Raw genomic sequence first — 18,488 nt, 5'->3', positions numbered from 1 at the left:
TGCAGTGTCTCTCCCTTTGGTATCCAGGAAATTGCCTACTAACTTTGAGTTTCAGAATATTGTTTTTCATACCATAGGCCAAATAGCCAGAAACAAATCTACCTGACTTTTAGGAAAGCTAAAAGAAAGCCCTAATAAAATAGTAGTATCAAAGCACTTGCTTTGAGTAGCAGATATACAAAGTCTGTGCATAAAAAATAGCACAGAGGTATTTATCAGGTTACTATTCTACATTGTCCTATAGCCACTTTAAACTGATAAGACCGATTATATATGGTATCAACCACTCCCGGGGTTTTGCAGAGTTATGTTTATGAAAGGTTAAAAGCAGGCACTAATATGAGTATCATGACTCTTTTCAGGCAGTAGGTGAAACCTTGAAGAAAAAGTGGCTCTGTCTTCAAAAAAGTGACCTGACCTTTGCTTTGGTGGGTTTTTACTCTGCAAGAAATAAAAAGCACTGCATGCTTTCCAATGCATCCTTTCTAGCTAATAAACTATTTTGTTCTATCACTCAGCACAAAAGGACTACATTTTATAAAGATCAAATGGCATGTTATTAGAGCTAGCTAACGATAGCTCTACACATCATATTAGAAACAAGCTTCGTAGACCTGGAATATGTCATATGAATCACGAACAGAGTAAATACATAATTGGTCAAGAACCTTTGATATGCTTACTAATTAGAATTAATTCTTATTGAACTAAATATACTTAATTTTACAATGACTTTGCAGTTCTTTGGATATCAAAGGCATCACAAATCCAGCATGCTTATCATTTATGACACTTCTGCTCTGAGAATTTCTTGCAGCATGCAAAGGACTCTGTAGGGTAACTGTGATGTGTTGCACAAGCAAGCTAACCTAACATTGACCTGATGATTAATAAAATCTGTTCAAAAATCACAACAGAATGTAATGTTTTTACCTGCAATTGATGAAATGTTTCTGAAATAACCTGTAGTTCAGTATAAGCAGTAGTGTTGGGTTTTTTACTGGACACAGAATACAGTGCTAGTGCAAGTAATTCTAGTACATGATGTGGTAGTAAAGAACCCCTTCTGTTAATAGACTTTTAAGTATTTAAATATATTTAACTCTAGTGTAAAATGCTACTTTTATGGAGCCAGATCCTGCAGTCTTTGCACAGCTAAAACTTCCACAGAAATCAATGGGAGCTTTATAAGTATAAAAATAAGGCCATGCCCAGGGTCACTAGCATAATACCATTCTGCTGTTACGCTTTATGTGTATGCTCAGACTTCCTCTGTCACTTGCAAGAGTATAAGAGATCAAAATACAGAAACCCATGGGAAATCAAGACAAATATCCTTTTTAAATAAAGAGTATGGCTTCAAAGGGAGAATGGCACAAACTGTTCGGGCATTTTTTGTTTGGCTAAAATATTAAAATGAAATATTGTTAAAAAAATTTAACTTTGTCTTGAATATTTACAATACATTAAGTGAATTTTAAGAAAAGTGAAGTTTTTTAAAAAAAAATCTTAACGTTCAACAACAATAATCTCTTTTTGGAGAACTGTAGCAATGCCTATGACAGCAGAATTTGGCTCCGTATATTCTGTTAGCAAAAACCAGACTGTATATATAATGTAAGCTGCTTTTTTAAAAATGTTATTAGAGCTATAAACACTGTGGGCCCAGCCCTACAGGTTATACTTTTAAATTTCAGGGACTGTTTGCCTCAGTGAACTACAAGGATCTGTGCTTTATTTGCAAAATCAGCTCCATGCTATTTTTAAGCAAAAACCAGGCATTTCAGACATAAACTTTTGGATAACAAATTAAAGCAAGGGGCTGATCCTGCAGGATAGGTCCAAACCGTTCTATTTGCACTGGAGTATTCCCAGCCAGCCTTGCCCCAGCAAGGCAGTGCCGTATTCCCGTTGACTTCAATGGGGCAACTCTAACGAGTCACGAGACTGCGGCCAGAGCCCAACCACGTTGATAACGAAACGGTTCACGGATAGTTTATTATTATTATTATTATTTTTAAACAGTGTTTGTGTATTCTACTTTCAACCAAGCTTTGCTTCCAGCCGTAAACGCCGTCAGTTTAACGACTGGATGGTTGTGGGGTGTGTTGTTGGGAAGCGGTTGTTGGTTGTTGCCAGGCCCGCTGCTGACTGCGCCATTGTTGATTTCGCTGTTGTAGGGGAAAGGCTCTAGGGCGGCAGATAAGGCTGTTGCCATGGTGATGAAGGAGATTCCGAGGGAGGAGTCTGCAGAAGAAAAGCCCCTCCTTACTATGACATCACAGGTGGGCGGAGCGCGGGGCTCTGAGGAGGCCGCGGACACAGCGCGAGATGCAAAAGCCCCACGGGACATGCGGCACGCGCAGCCTGAGGGGAACCTCACCCACTGCTGAGCTTCTCCTGGGCGCAGCGGGGCTGGTTGAACCCACCCGCTAGAGGGTCCCACACCAATGTCAGCACGTTCCCTCACCGACACGGGGAAAAAAAGTGTGGGGTAAATAATGTAATCGCTTGGGGGTTTAGATGTTTTGACATGAAAAATTAAACAAAAATGCATTTTCCCCCTAAATAAAGGGATCTGTAGAAAGTGCAATATGTGTCAGTTACCAGAAAGTTATTTAAAACCAATTTAAAATTTCAATTATAATTTCTGCCATCAATGTTCACACCACAAATATTCATTTGCAATGCACACATAAAATACTCTTATTCAATGCGTATATGAAATAAGAAACAACCACTTCGCAGCAGTATCATTTTTAATCTCTCTGATCCCATCCCTAAGCTCTCACTGGGATTCTACTCCTGGTCCAGGTCGGAATATGTAATTTTGCACACCCCACTGCTTTCATTTCTATAACTCCAGTCGAAGGGGAGGACGTAATGTCATCACACTAAGCCTTACACCTTGGAGTAGCCAGTGAACCTTAGGTGGTTTCATTAGTTTCTTGAAGACAGTGACTGAACGCTACAGTAAAACAGCACTTCCATCTCACAGCAAGAGTGGATTTTATTCCCTCCTGTTGCTCACATACATGAACTTGTTCCCCAAGCAAGTGCATTTAGTTTGCCGTTAGTATTTAGCACACACAAACGATTCCTACTCATCAGGAGGTTTAATGGATGTAATCTTAACACACAAGTTGTTCTTTTGTGAAAGCCTTCGGCAAAACCCACAATCCTGTTTTATTCCTTTCACATTTAAAGGTAACAGCTACTGTACCTTTTGAACGTATTTAAGATGCACACAAGGCCAGCAGATACTTCTTTTACAGAGCATCACGGATGCGCTGCACTAATACACACACATTATACAAATATCTTCTACTACTTTGGAAACCAGGCCTGGCAAACTCCTCCTGAGCCCCTGTTGAACACGGCATTTTGCTTGTGGTAAACTCCAATGTCTATGGAGTAATTGCACAAAGGAAAGGAATGCTCCCTTTAAGGCATCTTTTCTAATTTTATACTAAGTGATTAACAAACAATTAGAAACCAACACAAAATGCTGCCTCCTCTACCTGTCCCCCGTTCCCCCCCCCCCCCCAAAAAAAAAAAAAAAAAAGTGCAAAATTCATTGGCTTCAACAGGGCCAGGAGTTCAGCCTGGGTTCAGTAAATGTTTAATGCACCATTTGTAGTGGTTGTCAGTCTACTCAGCAAAAGTCTATGATAAATTTATGAGTAAAATGCTTGTGTCTGTTAGTCAGTGTAATTTCTTCCACTAAACACAAATACCTACTTCCCTGCTATGCACCAAAGGGGTGCAGAAGCCAAAAGGAAGCAGAATCAAGTGAAAAAGTGAGTATTTTCCATAGCCATCTCTGCATCATGTATGTGTGATGTGCAGTTACGTGACCATATTGCATACATCATTTGTATCCTAATTGTCTGGCTGTAATGTTGTTTTGAGATGCTTCCTCTTCAGTGTGTCTGTGTAAACCTCATTCAGATCATTCATTCAGAATAATGCACCGCTATATTGTGATATACATTTAGCCATCACCATCAAAGTGTTGTCTCTGCTCTTTACATGATGAAACAGATGGATGTGGTTGCTGCTCACAGGGTGAAACACACAAGTTCCAAATTGGCTGTAAACAAGTTTTCCAAGCCAGATCAAATTGGGTCACAAGAATAAAGCCTGGTCCTTTCAAAGTTACCACCACCAAACCCAATATATCTTAGGAAAGAATTATATACATTGGGTATCTATGTTGCTCCATCTCTACAACCAGTTAAGCAAGAAATTTGCAAGTAAAATGCAAGGTTTAAGCCCAGATATAGGAGTACCAGCTTTTCTAAAAGAAGGAAAAAAAAAAAAAAAAAAAAAAAAGAAACCTTTCATTTCCAAAATCCCTAATGAATGGAGGATTAATCACATCTGACTGTGGAAGCAGACTCCACAGGAAGCATAAGTGGAATCTGATACAAGAAAAAGAGATTCTAAATCCTCAATTTGAGAGAAATAGTGATAATGTACAGAGGTCCCTGAATTTATGTTTTAAGAGATGCCTCTTTGCTCTCTTCCTCTGGAAAATGTTATAAACATATCCAACACAGAACAAGTCAGATAAATATTTGTATTTTATTGTTATGCTTCTAGCAAAGCCCTGCTTATAAAATGCAACACTTATTTGTTGACATAAATACTGTGAATTAAATTTTAAATGATGTTTCCAATTCACAGATCGTTTTATATCATCAGGTATTATTTTATATCATCACATCTGGAGCCAAATCTTCAAATAACAGGAACCAAGAAAGTATTGCAGACTCCAGTGGGATTATGCCACAATATGGCAACTGGGAATCTTGACCATCATTCCAGCAGTAATGAGAATACCCCTCTGCTTATTGTAATGTACTTGATAATTGAATAGGCCTTTCAGTATTTTTTTTTTTATTTTGTCTCAATTACTTTCAATGAAAGTCACTTTATTGGTGTGAGAAAGCATTCAGTAGTTGCCAAATTTAACACCAAGCATCAGCAAGGAGTGAGCTTTCAGTACTAAAGGGATTTTGTAGAAAGCAGCTCTCTACCATGTTGTTGTCTCCTTTTGTCTTTTGTAAGATAATTCAGAAGAGACTGGAACAAATTAAAAAAGGTTGTGGGTTTTTTATATGAAAAAAAAAAAACCTAGAAAAAGTGAAAGAATGTTTGCTGAAAGGTCAAAGAATAACTGGAAGTTAAGCTACAAAACAATATACTTCTAATTGAAGCAGAGAAGTAAATGAGAAAAATCGTGCATAAAAGTTAGATTTGAATTCCAAAATAATTTTTTTTTGTTTAGCCTCTTCACCGCTTCTTTGCATTCGTCAGGAGGAAAAAAATCTCACTTCAGAATTACTTTCTAATGAGAAATTTAAACCTAAATATCCCCTGGAGTCAAAGTTTAATTGTACAGTCAGCTACGAAATTCCCAATTTACTACAGGTCAGTGAACTTCAAAAGATCCGATTCAATAAAGTACTTTGATCCACACTTACACTTTAAAATATGATTAACTGCTTTATTGAGCACTAAAAAAAGTGCATGCTTAAATCCCTTGCCAGCCTGATTTTAAACAAACAAATCTCGGAGTCACAAGAGTTATTTGTCACAGATCCATTGCACCTAATTTAGATTCTTCATTATAATACATAAATTGGAAAGCTAGTGATGGTAGGATCCGTACAAAGATAACAGTAGGCAATAAGACCTGCAGGATTTGATTCATGTCCAAGATGGTCCTGTGGCAAATATACTCTGGAACAAAAATGTGAGTTCATGAAAAATTCACCAATAAGAAAAAGAAATTCAAAGTATATCTTGAAAGCTATGCCCGCTTCTGTTTATAACTGAAAAATATGGGAGCTGCCTTCTTAAAATTTACATGAACTACAGAGACATTGTATATCAGAGTACAATTTAGATAATGACAGCTTATAATTTAAAAATTTAACCTACAGAACACAGCTTTTGGATTTGAACTGGAAAGAAGAAGTTTTAAAAGTTGAAATTACATTACAAGAAACATTTCTTCACTCCGAGGGTGGTGAGACACAGGAACAGGTTGCCCAGAGAAGCTGTGAATGCCCCATCCCTGGAAGTGTTCAAGGCCAGGCTGGACGTGGCCTTGGGCAACCTGGTCTAGTGGGAGGTGTCCCTGCCCATGGCAGGGGGTTGGAACTAGATATCTTTAAGGTCCCTTCCACTCTCAACCATTCTATGATTCTATGATTAAATACATCCTGTCCCATGAAAAATGCAGGCTACAACACATAAGTTGTCAGAAAAGAGATACATTTCAGAGATACACCCCAATTAACTCCACCAGGTGCTTAAGACTTTTTTTTTTTTTTAAATAGTCTCTCTATGAGGCATTAGTTAGTATTCAGGAACATTTTAATTTTTTAAAGTGAACCTCATTTGCATGTCATTTGTTGATCCAAGCACATTTAATATTTGCTCAAGGGCTTGAGTAAAATACTCAAAATACTCAAACACTTCCACTGCCTAAATTCCACTGATTTCCCCCCCCCCCCCCCCCCCCCCCCCCTTGGTTGGGCATTTTGGTTGGTTGGTTGGTTATTGGTTTTGTGTTGCTGTTTGGTTGTTTGTTTGTTTTTTTGTTGTTGTTTTGTTTTGGTTTTTTTTTTTTTTTTTACTTTTTAAACTCTGATAGGAGATCTTCCAAATGCTTCCATTCAACTTTATACAGGAAACAGAATAAAGATCACTGATATTCTGGTCCTGATGTTGTTAGTAGATTTTCTGATATGTGTATCGAGGACTCACTATATGAATTTGATTGCATAATCAGTTTTCCATATAAAAATTAACAGCCCCATTTGAATCAAACATGTTCATTCTCAGCATTAGACTTGCATTGACTTACAGCTCACTCCATAAATGTTTACTAAATAACATTATAAGACTGGCAGAAAGTTAAAGTGAATGAATTAGCTTCTGTTCTCTTTTATACTAATCTAAACCAGAATTAACTCCATTTTAACTAACTGATATACATTAATGTAAAAAAGGCAAAAATCATGCCAGTATTAGATAATGACAATAAATAAGTCTGGACTACACCAATTCACTGTACATTCCAATCAGCTCTCTGAGAACAGTGGCAATTTCCTCACTGATCTTTGGATGAGAGCTGAGATTTTTTTTTTTTTTAAAGGATTCACAATAAATTCATTAGCAGTATTTTCCAGACATCTCAAATCTGTCTCATTTGATTTATTATAAAATTTTTTAGTTGTTTAGCGGGGCACAATTCTTAAATCCCAAGGATAACTTTATTTCATCTATTATTAAAACAGGGTAAATACAAGAAGAGTAAAAAAGGAAATACAAAATTCATAAGTGCATGCTTAGTAATACCAATATAATCTTCACTTCTAAGTTAAATACTGCTCAACATTATTATTGCTTTTAGGGCATTATGCATAATTTCAGCAGAAGTATTCTCATGAGTATAATAAAGTTGCCTTGACAATATACTTAAAAGTCATACATTGGCTGCTTGCCTAAAGTTATACAGATTTCTCTGTCACATAAATTAAATACATCTTTCATGAAATAACAGTTTTAATTTGAAATTACCATAGGAATTGATGGGGTAATTTTTTCATAAATTAAAAAGTTAACTATACAGTTTCATACATTTTAAAACACCTCACCATTCCATAAGCACAGAAAGATTTGAACAATCATTTTTTATAAATAATATGTCAGTTAAACTCTGCTTTTTTAATATGAAATATTTATGAATAGGAATTAATTTTCAGAAATTTGTTGGTTCTTCATGAGTAGTCTAAGTAAAAATACACTATCCCATTAAAGAGTTGCAAGCCACGTACTACAGTTCTGTGTTCAAACTTACTGTTTGTACAGTGAAACTGTTCTACTGAATTGCAAATCCGGAAAAATTCACAAACAGCTTTTGAGTGTAAAGCTTTTCAAACTGCAAAAAAACCTTTCAAAGCAAGCACACATGCCATGACAGATCCCTACGGAGAAAGGCTGTACAACTTAACAGGAAATTATGACTTGCTTCCTATGACTGCCCACAGTAATGCATCTAAAGCCACAACCTTATTCTAGATATGCTTCAGAAGTCTATTTAAAAAAAAAAATCCACAGAAAGGACAAGAAAAATCTGTGTGATTTTGAAGTAATTACAGCCTATATGCAAAGATACAGCAAGAGTACAGTAAAACATGAATTTTGTTGCATGGGAAATCAACAAAGGACACTTTAAACACAGCTGAAGATGGAATGGCATAAGCTTTACAAAAATTAAATTCTGTGACAAGCCATGATATTTGATATTGTTAATTCTCTTATCTTCATCTTTACAGCTGCTATAGCATGAAGATTTGGTCTTAAAAAAGCAGTAGTTGTGCACGTTTCATCTAAATTGACATTTGATTATGTACAATACTCAGAATAGGGCATAAGGCTGTATACAACCCACTGCTGCTGAAACTCTTGAACTCTGGATCACTGGTGGTTCACAAAGAATTTGTACACACAGCTCACTTCAATATACTGGCAGCCTTCTTTACTTTCAGCTATTGAAAAACATGAAATAATTTTCTAATATTTAGTAAGCAATCATCATAGTTTCCCCCAGAGATGCTGCAAGTGTACAAACATAATACCTACAATGCAAGTGAAAAAGGACTTCTCTAGTTTCTGTCCTCTGCATCTTATTTATAAGCATTTGAGAACTGTGGTTCTCAAAGTCACAGTTCCTCTTCAGCTGCAATTGCCACACAAAATTTCAATGAATGATACAGAAACCATAATCTAGCATCATGAGTTACCATTTGTTCCCTGTAGATACTGTCATGACACTTGTGCCTTCTCTTACAGTATAGGTTTCTTCGAGGCTTTCTGAACAGAAAGCTTTGGATTCTGTAGCCTTGCCGTTCTACAGGACTTTCCTAACCTGCATTTACTCAGCTTACACATCAGATTTGTTAGTCCATCAATTAACAAGCAGGCCATTTTAGGAGCACAGACTAGGTACTTTCATAAACTAACATTAGAAAAATAATTTCTTTAAAGGAACATTAGCAACTATATTACTTCAAGGATTTCTAAGCATCTATGATGAGTTAATTTTGTCTTTGATCACCATTATAGATTAGTTCTCCAGTTCAGACAGTGTTATGAGGAAGAAGAGAAGCTGAAACACAAATCGCATGCTAACACCACAAAGACAATGCATAGCCAAATGAGGGAAAATAAATAAGTAAATAAAATCTTCCAACACCCAGGAAGGGGAGGCACTCTGTTTTAGTAAACAGTTTCCTTAAAAAGTGCACAGAGCATGCAGATATTAATGCAACAGATTTACAGTAAATCACATTTTTATGATTAGTAAAGGCCAAACTGTCAGTCACAGTCAAAATTTGACAAGAGCAACTTTTCTCCCCTTCCCTCATGGCTCTGATCCACCAAGACCGTTAAGCACGTGCTTAACCTTGAGTTTTGCAGGACACTTAAGTGCTTTATTGGAGTGAGGCCAAAATCCAGGAGCCAGATACAAATACAATTCCCATGTTTAGTTTCCTTTAGCCAGACCAAGAGGAACAGAAGGAAAGAGATGGTGAACTGTGAGATATTTAGTTCTACCTTGCAACAATACACTGTAACTTGTATAGGTCAGTACTTACAGATAGGATGCTGCTGTGGCACAGCAATCACAAGAGTTATCATCAAGCAATGCAACTGCTGTTTACGAAGACGTAACATAAGCATGTTATCATTTACCGATTTAGATATAGAGCATAGGTTTTAAACAACACAGCTAGCATGCAAGTTTAAATATCCAATACGGTTCCTGTAGCAACCCTTCCACAGCTTCTCTAACTTCACACAAGCCCTCTGTCAGTTGTTTGCAATAAGCCCCAGAGGGTCACTTGACTTGTGTGATTTCAGGTAAGATATAGTCACCTCTGATTCAAAGGCCACTCCTTACACTTCCTACTGCTTAGCAACAGAGTACAGGTTATCACCTGCTGAGCAAGGCTAGTCTTCAGAGAGGCAGCAACACCAAAGTGCTCTTTGCAGGAGGGTCAATGAATTTGTCTCAGTTTTAGAGCTTCCCACAATTCACAATTGGTGGAAGTCAGTTATACTGTATGCCCTGTAAACTGATTCTCTCTTCTTGTGAAAAGCAAATATTTGTCTGGCACATCAGTAGGAAAGTGAGTGAAGGAAAACAAAATTCATGCAATTTGAACTTTTAGCATGATACTAGTGATTTTGTCAGGAGCTCCCTTTCCAAACCTCCCTCAGTGAGGAGAAAAGGAGGTCTTCCATTCTTATCCTGCCTAGATAATGCTCTGCAGACACAACTGTCTGGCCAGTACTTCGAGTTATGCTCTAGAGAACAATAACCTCAATTTCTAGTTGTGATTCTCATTTATCAGTTTTTAAGAAATAGCTAGTTAGAGGAAGTGAATACCTTACTGAGTACCACCAAAGATCACAATGTGTCAGATGTGTGCAGAGAACCTATCTATCAAGAAACCATTGCTGTGTATAATACAAATTTAGTGACTGAAGTTCATGCTTTAGTAGATGTTGCCGTTTGAGTTAAGAGAACAGTATAACATTAAATAACTACTCAGGTTAGTCTAACATGTTCACCTCTTTGTCCAGTCTCAATGAAGCAGCAGACAAGTTGCTCAGAGTAAACTTCAAAAATAGATTTTCTATTGCAGAAATTGTGAGTTAAAACATTCCTGCTTTCTCCCATGCTCATTCCCACACCCTGAGCTTTCTAGGTCAGACCATTTCACTGAAGCAGTCAGCAGCCCAACCACACTGACCAGCGTGCTGAGTGGGTGGTACAGCAAAAGGTGTAAGTGCCCAGGAGCAGCCTTGCTGCTGAACTGTACAGGGGATTACCCATTAGTAGTTTGGTGCTTCCTAAATTAGTGCCTTGAGTAATTCAATCAGCCTCAGGTGACAAAGTGGTAGAATCCAATCCAACTAACTTGGCTAGCTAATTACATCTAAATTTTAGATGACTCTTGAACCAGTCCTTCTAAAATAAATTCCATATATAGCCAGTTGGAAAGCTAGGTGCCTTTGAGAGCCTCCTGAGGGACAGCCTAAATTAGGCAGGCAAGTTCTCTCTCTGGAGTTGCTTTTCTAGGCGTTTATCTCTCCCTATTGAACATAGAGGGAATTTAGGCACTTAATTTAAGAGAACTAGTTCACTATGTGCTCAAAACATAGGTGCTAATTACCTGCCTATGCCTGACTGGAACCCCCCAATTTAGATTCCAAGTAATTTATCTTAAAGACTAGCATTATGTTATGCCCTACTAACATTTAAAAAAGAAACAAAATAGCATGCATGGCACACCGCAAACAGGTCAAGATACATTCACTACATTCCTGATAAATACAGGATGTCAGGACCATACCTTACTGATGGCCTCAGTGCACTCCAGCACTCCCACAGTGTAAGCCCAGCACTCTGAGAAGAGAAAGCAGACAAACCACTTGCAGCCATGACCAGAGGAGGTTGTGCAGGTGAACATTATCAACTGTAAACATGACAATAGGCAGGAAGTTAGTCCTGTCAGCTGTTCCCCTGAGCACCAGGTGTGCTGCAGTTCCCTCTGCCTCAACACCAAACTAGGTTACTCTGTGGAAACTTTTCACAACAGAGCCCTGTCAACTGCCCACCCCTCCTTTTTTTTTTTTTTTTTTTTAAATCAAGCCACTCCCTAGGTGTTTTGTAAGTCTCTTACTACAACACAAGATGTAGACTGGGAGCAAAGCAAAACCAACGCCATAGCAGTTGCTGTATATGTATGTAATCTCCCATCACCTCTGGCATGGTAAAACACACCAACACCGGCATCACAACAAGCACCTGCATTAAAACCATGAGCCAAAAGCCCTGAAGATAAGCAGAAAACAAGTTTTTACAGGACAGCAGAGCTGCCACTGAGGTATCAGCTGAGGGCTTGCTGTGCCCCATGCAGGGTCCCTAGGGCAGCACCAGGCCTGAGGAGAGACCCTGGGGCTGAGGCTGCAGGAAGAGGTTTTACCAAGCAGGGCACTCCTATGGGTGCAAGGGGAGAAAAGAAGGCCTGGTAGGATTTAGGGATGGGTGCAGGGCAGAGAAAGAGGTGCTGGGTGAGTGACTGAGGGAAGCTGAGACCAAGCTGGGTATTAGCTAGAGGGAAGAAGTCCCTCTCATGGCCACTGCTCCCTCTCGGGGTCCAACACTTAGTGCCTCTTCCACAGCAACATCTCCACGCCCACCCCAACACACCTATGCCCAGATCCACATAGGGTTTGATTTTTTGGACCCCAAACCAGTTCCTCCAGCACCTACCCTTCAGACCTGAGGAGCACCTGGAGGGAGAACCGCTACAAGCTGCCTCCTCTTCTTCACACAGCAGCTCTAGGGGCAGCATAGAGACCACTAGCCAAACCAGAACACTGAGGAGAAGAAAATTCAACAGCAAAGGCAGCTGGACATAGTAAGCTACATCAGCTCAATAAATGCAGACAGCTGGGGAGGGGGGGGAGGTGGGGGTGGGTGGGTGACAGGGCACATAAAATGGAGGCCAGGTCATTCCCCTCAGTGCTTTGGGCTGCAGGACTGCCTAGCCTGTGCTGAGGGGAAATATGGCTGACACAGCTTACAGCACAGCTGCTCTCTGAGCCAGCCTCTGCAACTTGTCTCAGATCTCTGCTGAATAACCCTTGCTTTGAGTAGATTTAAACAGTGGGGCTGATATCAGCCATCAGATGACACTTTTGACTTGCCCAGTATCTCACCAAAAACCCTATATATATACTTTTTGGAACAGAGAAGTCCAATAGCAGTACTGGGGTGAGAAAAAGCTCCTTTTGCTGTGGTGTTGTCCAACAGCAGAAGTCAGTCACAGAAAATTCATTTTAATTTAGGGGTATTTTATACTCTGGATGAGTCTCTTCAGATGTATTGGCAATGGGGAGTGTCACCCTCCACAGATTTTAGATATCTTTCAGTAAAAGGAGTGTGCAGTTTTTTTCTTCAATTAAAATGGATTTTATAGAGAAAAATTAAGTTCTTGGAGGCATTATGAGAATTTATGGCACTCACTGGCTAAATGAGCACTCAGAAATCAACAGTTTCACAGGCTGAGTGTATAGTGCTTGGTGTGTGTACAAATATTGCAGACATAAACACAGAGCAGCACCAGCTGCCCAGCTCCTGCTCCCAGCGCTGCTTCCTCCAGCGCCGGCTGACATTGGGATGCTTTCTTAATTTTGATTTGCTTCTCTCGTCTGCAGTATAGAGATAATTCTTCTCAGCTCTGTGGTGGTGCCAGGCTTGATTCATGAATGTTTTAAAGCATTCTGTGATATTCACCCTGAAAGGTGCTTGAGAACCATAAATTATTACTTTAATATAGATAATAGTTTTCATCTCATGAATGTTTTATAGTATTACTCCAAATTCATGCCTGATATAACTCTAATAACTTGAGGAGAGTTAAACTAGGGATAAATTTGGTACTATCTATGAGACAGCAAAATTAAATTCCAAGTATGAGACCGAGGACTTACCAAGTGGCATTGCATACAGAGTCATGTCAGAAACCTACCCCACTGCCTGCTGACCTACAGCAAAAATAGCAGCTCATCGCATTCTTGAACGTTAAGGTTTGATTCCTCATGAAATGTCTGCTTCATGACAAAAACATATTTTCCTAATATGTTCTATTGCTATACATATGTAGTTTGTATTTACTGAGAATTAGTAGACTTGATAATGTCTGTTTGACCCAGATATTTCATTTGAAAGCAGATTATTTTTCACAGGAGCAATCCTTTTAAGAAGACACTCCTACAGCTTCCGCTCCTTGGTCATGGGAGCATAAGACACAGGACTGGGAGGAATCCTCTGGGCCACAGTCCACTTCTCAAAAGCAATCACATTATAAACAGCCATGTAGAAAGCTTGTCGAAAGCCATTTTAAATAGTTAGGCTTTTTGTCCCCCTACTCCAAAAAAGGTGCTGTTCATACACTTCACTGCTGTGATAGTTAAATTCTTTTAATTCCTAGACCAAATCTATTCGTGACCAGTTTAGATCTCTGTTGTCGTGTCAGCCTTTCTCAACAGCTGAAATAACTTTCCTTCTCCAATGTCATCTACCCACTCTCCCTTTATGTATACATGAAGAATAATCATATTCCGACTCAATCTTAATTTTGTTAGCCTGAGAAAGTCGAACTCTTTTAGTATCCCTGTAAAATTTGTTCTTTATTCCTCTGATCATTTGGGTGGCCCGTCTCTGGTTAATTTAGTGTATATGTTCCCAAAGAGATTCAGAGAAGAGAAACCTATTTGTTTTGTAATTAAACAAAAATGATGCAAATGCAGCAGAAAGAAGACACAACTTAGTAAAAATTAAATCTTGGTGTTTGCCGGCAAAATTGATGAAGTGTATATTACCACCAATCTTCTTTCAGTTTGATGGTATAATTTTATCAAGGGACTTCGAACAATACACTGCTGGTATCAAACTAATGAAGGCCTGTTGCTGAGCAGGTCTTCCTTACATAAACAACATAATAAAGAAATTTCTAGGGATGTGATAACCAGCTTTGAAAAGAAAAACATATTTGCCAGACATCTGCTACTTCATACTTCACTTGAACCCTGGAGAAATTCAGATCTTAGTTGATTCTAGTCTCCTTCCCAGAGTTTATCCTCTTACCCCTGCAACAGGTTTGGGCAATACATTGCCTTTCCAGTAGGTCTTCAGATTTTCTATTCTTCACTAGCTTCAGTGAGTGATCTTGGCTGTCTTGGTTCTCATAATCCTTCTTTATTCCCTCCTTCTCCCATCTTTCCTATTAAAGAAAATTCCCATGGAATGTAATGGAAAACTTGATAAACATCCAAATCTTATGAGATAAAGTACACTATTGATACACTTGTATAGATAAAGAAACAGAATATTTTCTGTGAAGTTTTTACATTTACAGTTACTCCTATAGAACCTCTTCCCTCCTGTACCTCTCCAAACGGCATAGGACTTTTCTTTATGCTGTTAGTATATCACAGAATAGATCACTGACGATCCAGCTGATCCAGAGGCTTTGATAATCTTTATGCTGGATGCTATGTTCACCCAAATATGCAACTTGTTGCAATAGTACAGCAGTTGTTGCTGACGCTAGTTCCTAGAATGGGATGTGTAAATGCAAAAAGAAAAATATATTCAAGCAATTTTTGCTGATATCTGGATTTGATCATAAACTTAAAATATTAAAAGTTATTTAGACAAGAATTAATTAGGCATCCACCTTCTTTTTTCATCAATAGAAATGAGTAAGGACTGTCACCAAATCATAAACAGAAAAATAAGGTCCTCTTCAGTCTTAAAAATTAGTATTAGGTAAAAGTATAGACCTGGAGATAATGTTGGTACTGTAGAGCCACCTTTAATGGAAATCAAAGGTATGAAGCTGGTATAAATGCAATTTCCAATCAAGTGTTGAGATTTACCAAGCTAAGCAAGTAACTTGTGTGCATTAAATAAGACAGCAACCTGGACAATCAATTCAGAGAGTTAAAACCCCACATGATTAAGTCACCTGTAAGGTGCATTTGCAGTCTGGGTTTAGAATATGCAGAATTAGAGTTTGGGACAATATCATTCCCAGATTTCTAAATTAAGTGCCTGCATTTGCACGTTCTGCTACACACAGTTGGGCAGGCAATCACTCATCTGTCTTCCATGTTACTCATGTAAATTGGTATTGCGGTGCAAAACTGTAAGGTCCTGGGAAAATGAATAAGTGCACATAGTATACAGTCAATCAGCATTAGGTACCAGCTTAAACATTCAATCCAATCCATCAAAATAATGGACTTTTTATTTCAATAGCTCTGGTATTTTCTTGCAACGTTGTAATACAGAAATCAAGTACTGAACAACAGTGAATCTAAGATGTTTTGCTGTAATAACTTTAGAGACCATACTGCTAATGGAGTAGCTAAATGCCAGTAATTAACAAACATAAAATGAGGATGAGTAAATACCTTTTTCCAATTTTTGTCCATGTTAGCATCCTAAATTTAAAAGTTCAACTATATATGATAGAAAATTTGGAAAATTCAACAATGGAAAAAGAGTGAGAACAGAATGAAGAGAAGAGAGGATAAAAGTAAAGCTGAAACAGCTCCAGATGTAAGCAACAGACAGAGGGAAACATGTTTTTACATTATTAAAGATAAAGTAAATGCAGGCCACACCGTCAGACATCCGTCCAGCTCAGCTTAGGTCTTGATCCTCCAATCAGAGATAGATTGCAGAGAGGAGACTTTTCTTTATGAGACTGTTTTACTGTTTTGTCTTTTTAATCCCTAATACATGAAATAGCCTGTGATATAGAGATTTCTTTTAGGTAGCAGAAAACCAATGCATTCATGCAATTACAGTAAAAAGGGAAAACTGCTCATAAATAAAAACTGTATTGTGAGTCTTCATACAGTCAAAACTCATTCAGGAAGTTCATACATTCACCAGGCTCCATCCACTGTCATTCATATGTCTTTGTATTGCAGAGAAGTGTTTTCTGTCACAGCAGGTTATTGTTTAATGGGCTAATGCATATTTGCTAGATGAAATGGTATTGTGCAAGATCTGTGGGGAGGCATGTTACTGGTGATACAACAACCACTTCCAAATACTAAAAAAGCCCTGCTTAGTCTTCTGGTGATAGAGAAGGCCAACTTCACCTGTTGATTTGAAGAGAGTTACATCAGGCCTTGTATACTTTAGCCCTATAAGCAATAGTATGCAATAATTTCAATGGAAAAATCACCTTGCTGCTTTATTTTTGTGCAATTTGTAAAACTAGAATATAATTTTGCCCCAAAAGAGTGAGTAAAGCTTTTTATTTTAAGCCCAGAGCTATTTGTACATCTTCTAATTGCAATATCTTACTCTCTCACAATCAAAAATAAAGCACATTGTATTGTGAGAATATGTTTTATTTGTTTAAATTTTGCTCCTCAACAACACTCTGTGACCCTGGGTTTTTTTGTTGCTAGCTGGTGAATGAGCAACAAGAAAGCAGACCCCTTCTGAGCCCCTCTATTGATGACTTTCTCTGTGAAGCTAAACCAGAAGCTGTTGCAAGGCCTGTAACATCAAATACTGCAGGTAAACGAAATTCTTTACTATCCCTCCCTAGAGAGAAATAATTTTAGCTTTATCTTAATTATGGTACATTTTTGTCAAGTGATTTATTGATTTGTTACTATTTGCACAATATTACAAGCTGGTCTTAAATGATAATTTCCTGATCTAGTTACACTTGAGGGCAAATCTGATGTGATCCAAATCACATGTATTCTAGCAGATCTCTAGCGCTGAATTAAAGGGAACTTGTTTAAGTTCAACAGGAGGCATATATCAGTTTGATCAATTCTCAATCTTTGTTTTTGTAAAATTTTAACCTGTGGGTAAGCTACATTTAGCCTGGTTTGAACCAAACCCATTCCTTGCTCTAGAAAGACTTTCTTTAATAAAAACTTGGATGGGATGTCAGAGAAAAGGGAAGGATATCAAAACAGTTTATCCAGACTGAGTTCGGACACTTTGCTAGTGAAAGGATCTAACAGATTTCTTACCTCCTTTGTGTTGCAGTGAGACAGTAGAGCAGATAATAAAAAGTAAGAGTGAATCCTGAAAGCCTTTTGAATTATATTGCTTTATTTTGTAAGTATATTGTCCTTTGGAAGTGTTTTTAGAAATTGACCTCTTCCTATTTGGTAACTGTGCAAAGATAAACAAAGCGGTTGAGCAGGTCAACTGATACAGTAAAATCAGCATAGCACTACTATGTTCTATTTCTATCTCATAAAATGAATTGGCTTGTTAGAAGCCAATGAATAATTGACAGCTGGATGATTATCTTCACATCTAATTAATGTGTCTAAAGCAGTATGCAAGTTATAATAACAAAAACTGGTACACTGAATTAAATAACAATTGTAAATAATATTTTTTCCTTTTATATATAGCTAAAGATATTACAGGGATGAATAGAAATATTTCAGGTTGTTTAAGAATGGTGTTTCTTATAAAAGAGTAAGTATCTGTAGATCCTATATCTGCCTTGAATATCTATCATATTGGGGGGGGGTGTTAATTTGATTTATTTAATAGAAAATGAACATTTCTTATTCTATGAAAATTGACAAAATTCAGTGATTTATCAAGAACACAGATAAAGCACCGCAAGAGATAATACCAACTGATCTGTCAAAAACACCTTCTCTATAAAACAACGATAAAGATGTAATTTTTCTCTTTTATGTGCTAAAGAATTTTAAATGTTACTTTTTAAGCAATTTTTAAATAAAGAACTCAAACTGAACGTGCCTTTGATACTGATATAGTCCTTAATAGAAATAGCAGTAGAATTTATAATTCAATATTTATCCCC

General features: G+C 37.8%; 1 protein-coding gene across 3 annotated transcripts in view; it reads left to right on the top strand.

Moving 5' to 3' along the window:
- Window positions 1–365: 365 nt before the first annotated feature.
- Window positions 366–18,488, top strand: part of PEX5L (peroxisomal biogenesis factor 5 like) — a gene marked incomplete at its 3' end in the record, with an annotated part of 41,731 nt that continues 23,608 nt past the window's right edge. The window contains exons 1-4 of one of the 3 annotated variants that reach the window (XM_082487301.1): window positions 366–428; window positions 2,181–2,285; window positions 3,762–3,800; window positions 17,089–17,200. In XM_082487301.1, coding sequence (XP_082343427.1) covers window positions 2,217–2,285; window positions 3,762–3,800; window positions 17,089–17,200 — 220 coding nt within the window. In that variant the 5' untranslated portion in view covers window positions 366–428; window positions 2,181–2,216. The remainder of the gene's footprint in view (window positions 429–2,180; window positions 2,286–3,761; window positions 3,801–17,088; window positions 17,201–18,488) is intronic. The other 2 variants (XM_082487302.1, XM_082487303.1) reach the window with 2 other exon arrangements.

This window comes from Vanellus vanellus, assembly GCF_965231255.1.
Source record: "Vanellus vanellus genome assembly, chromosome: 8".
Taxonomy (NCBI): domain Eukaryota; kingdom Metazoa; phylum Chordata; class Aves; order Charadriiformes; family Charadriidae; genus Vanellus; species Vanellus vanellus.
Note: the sequence above shows the minus strand (reverse complement) of the source record. Positions and strands in the feature narration are given on the sequence as shown.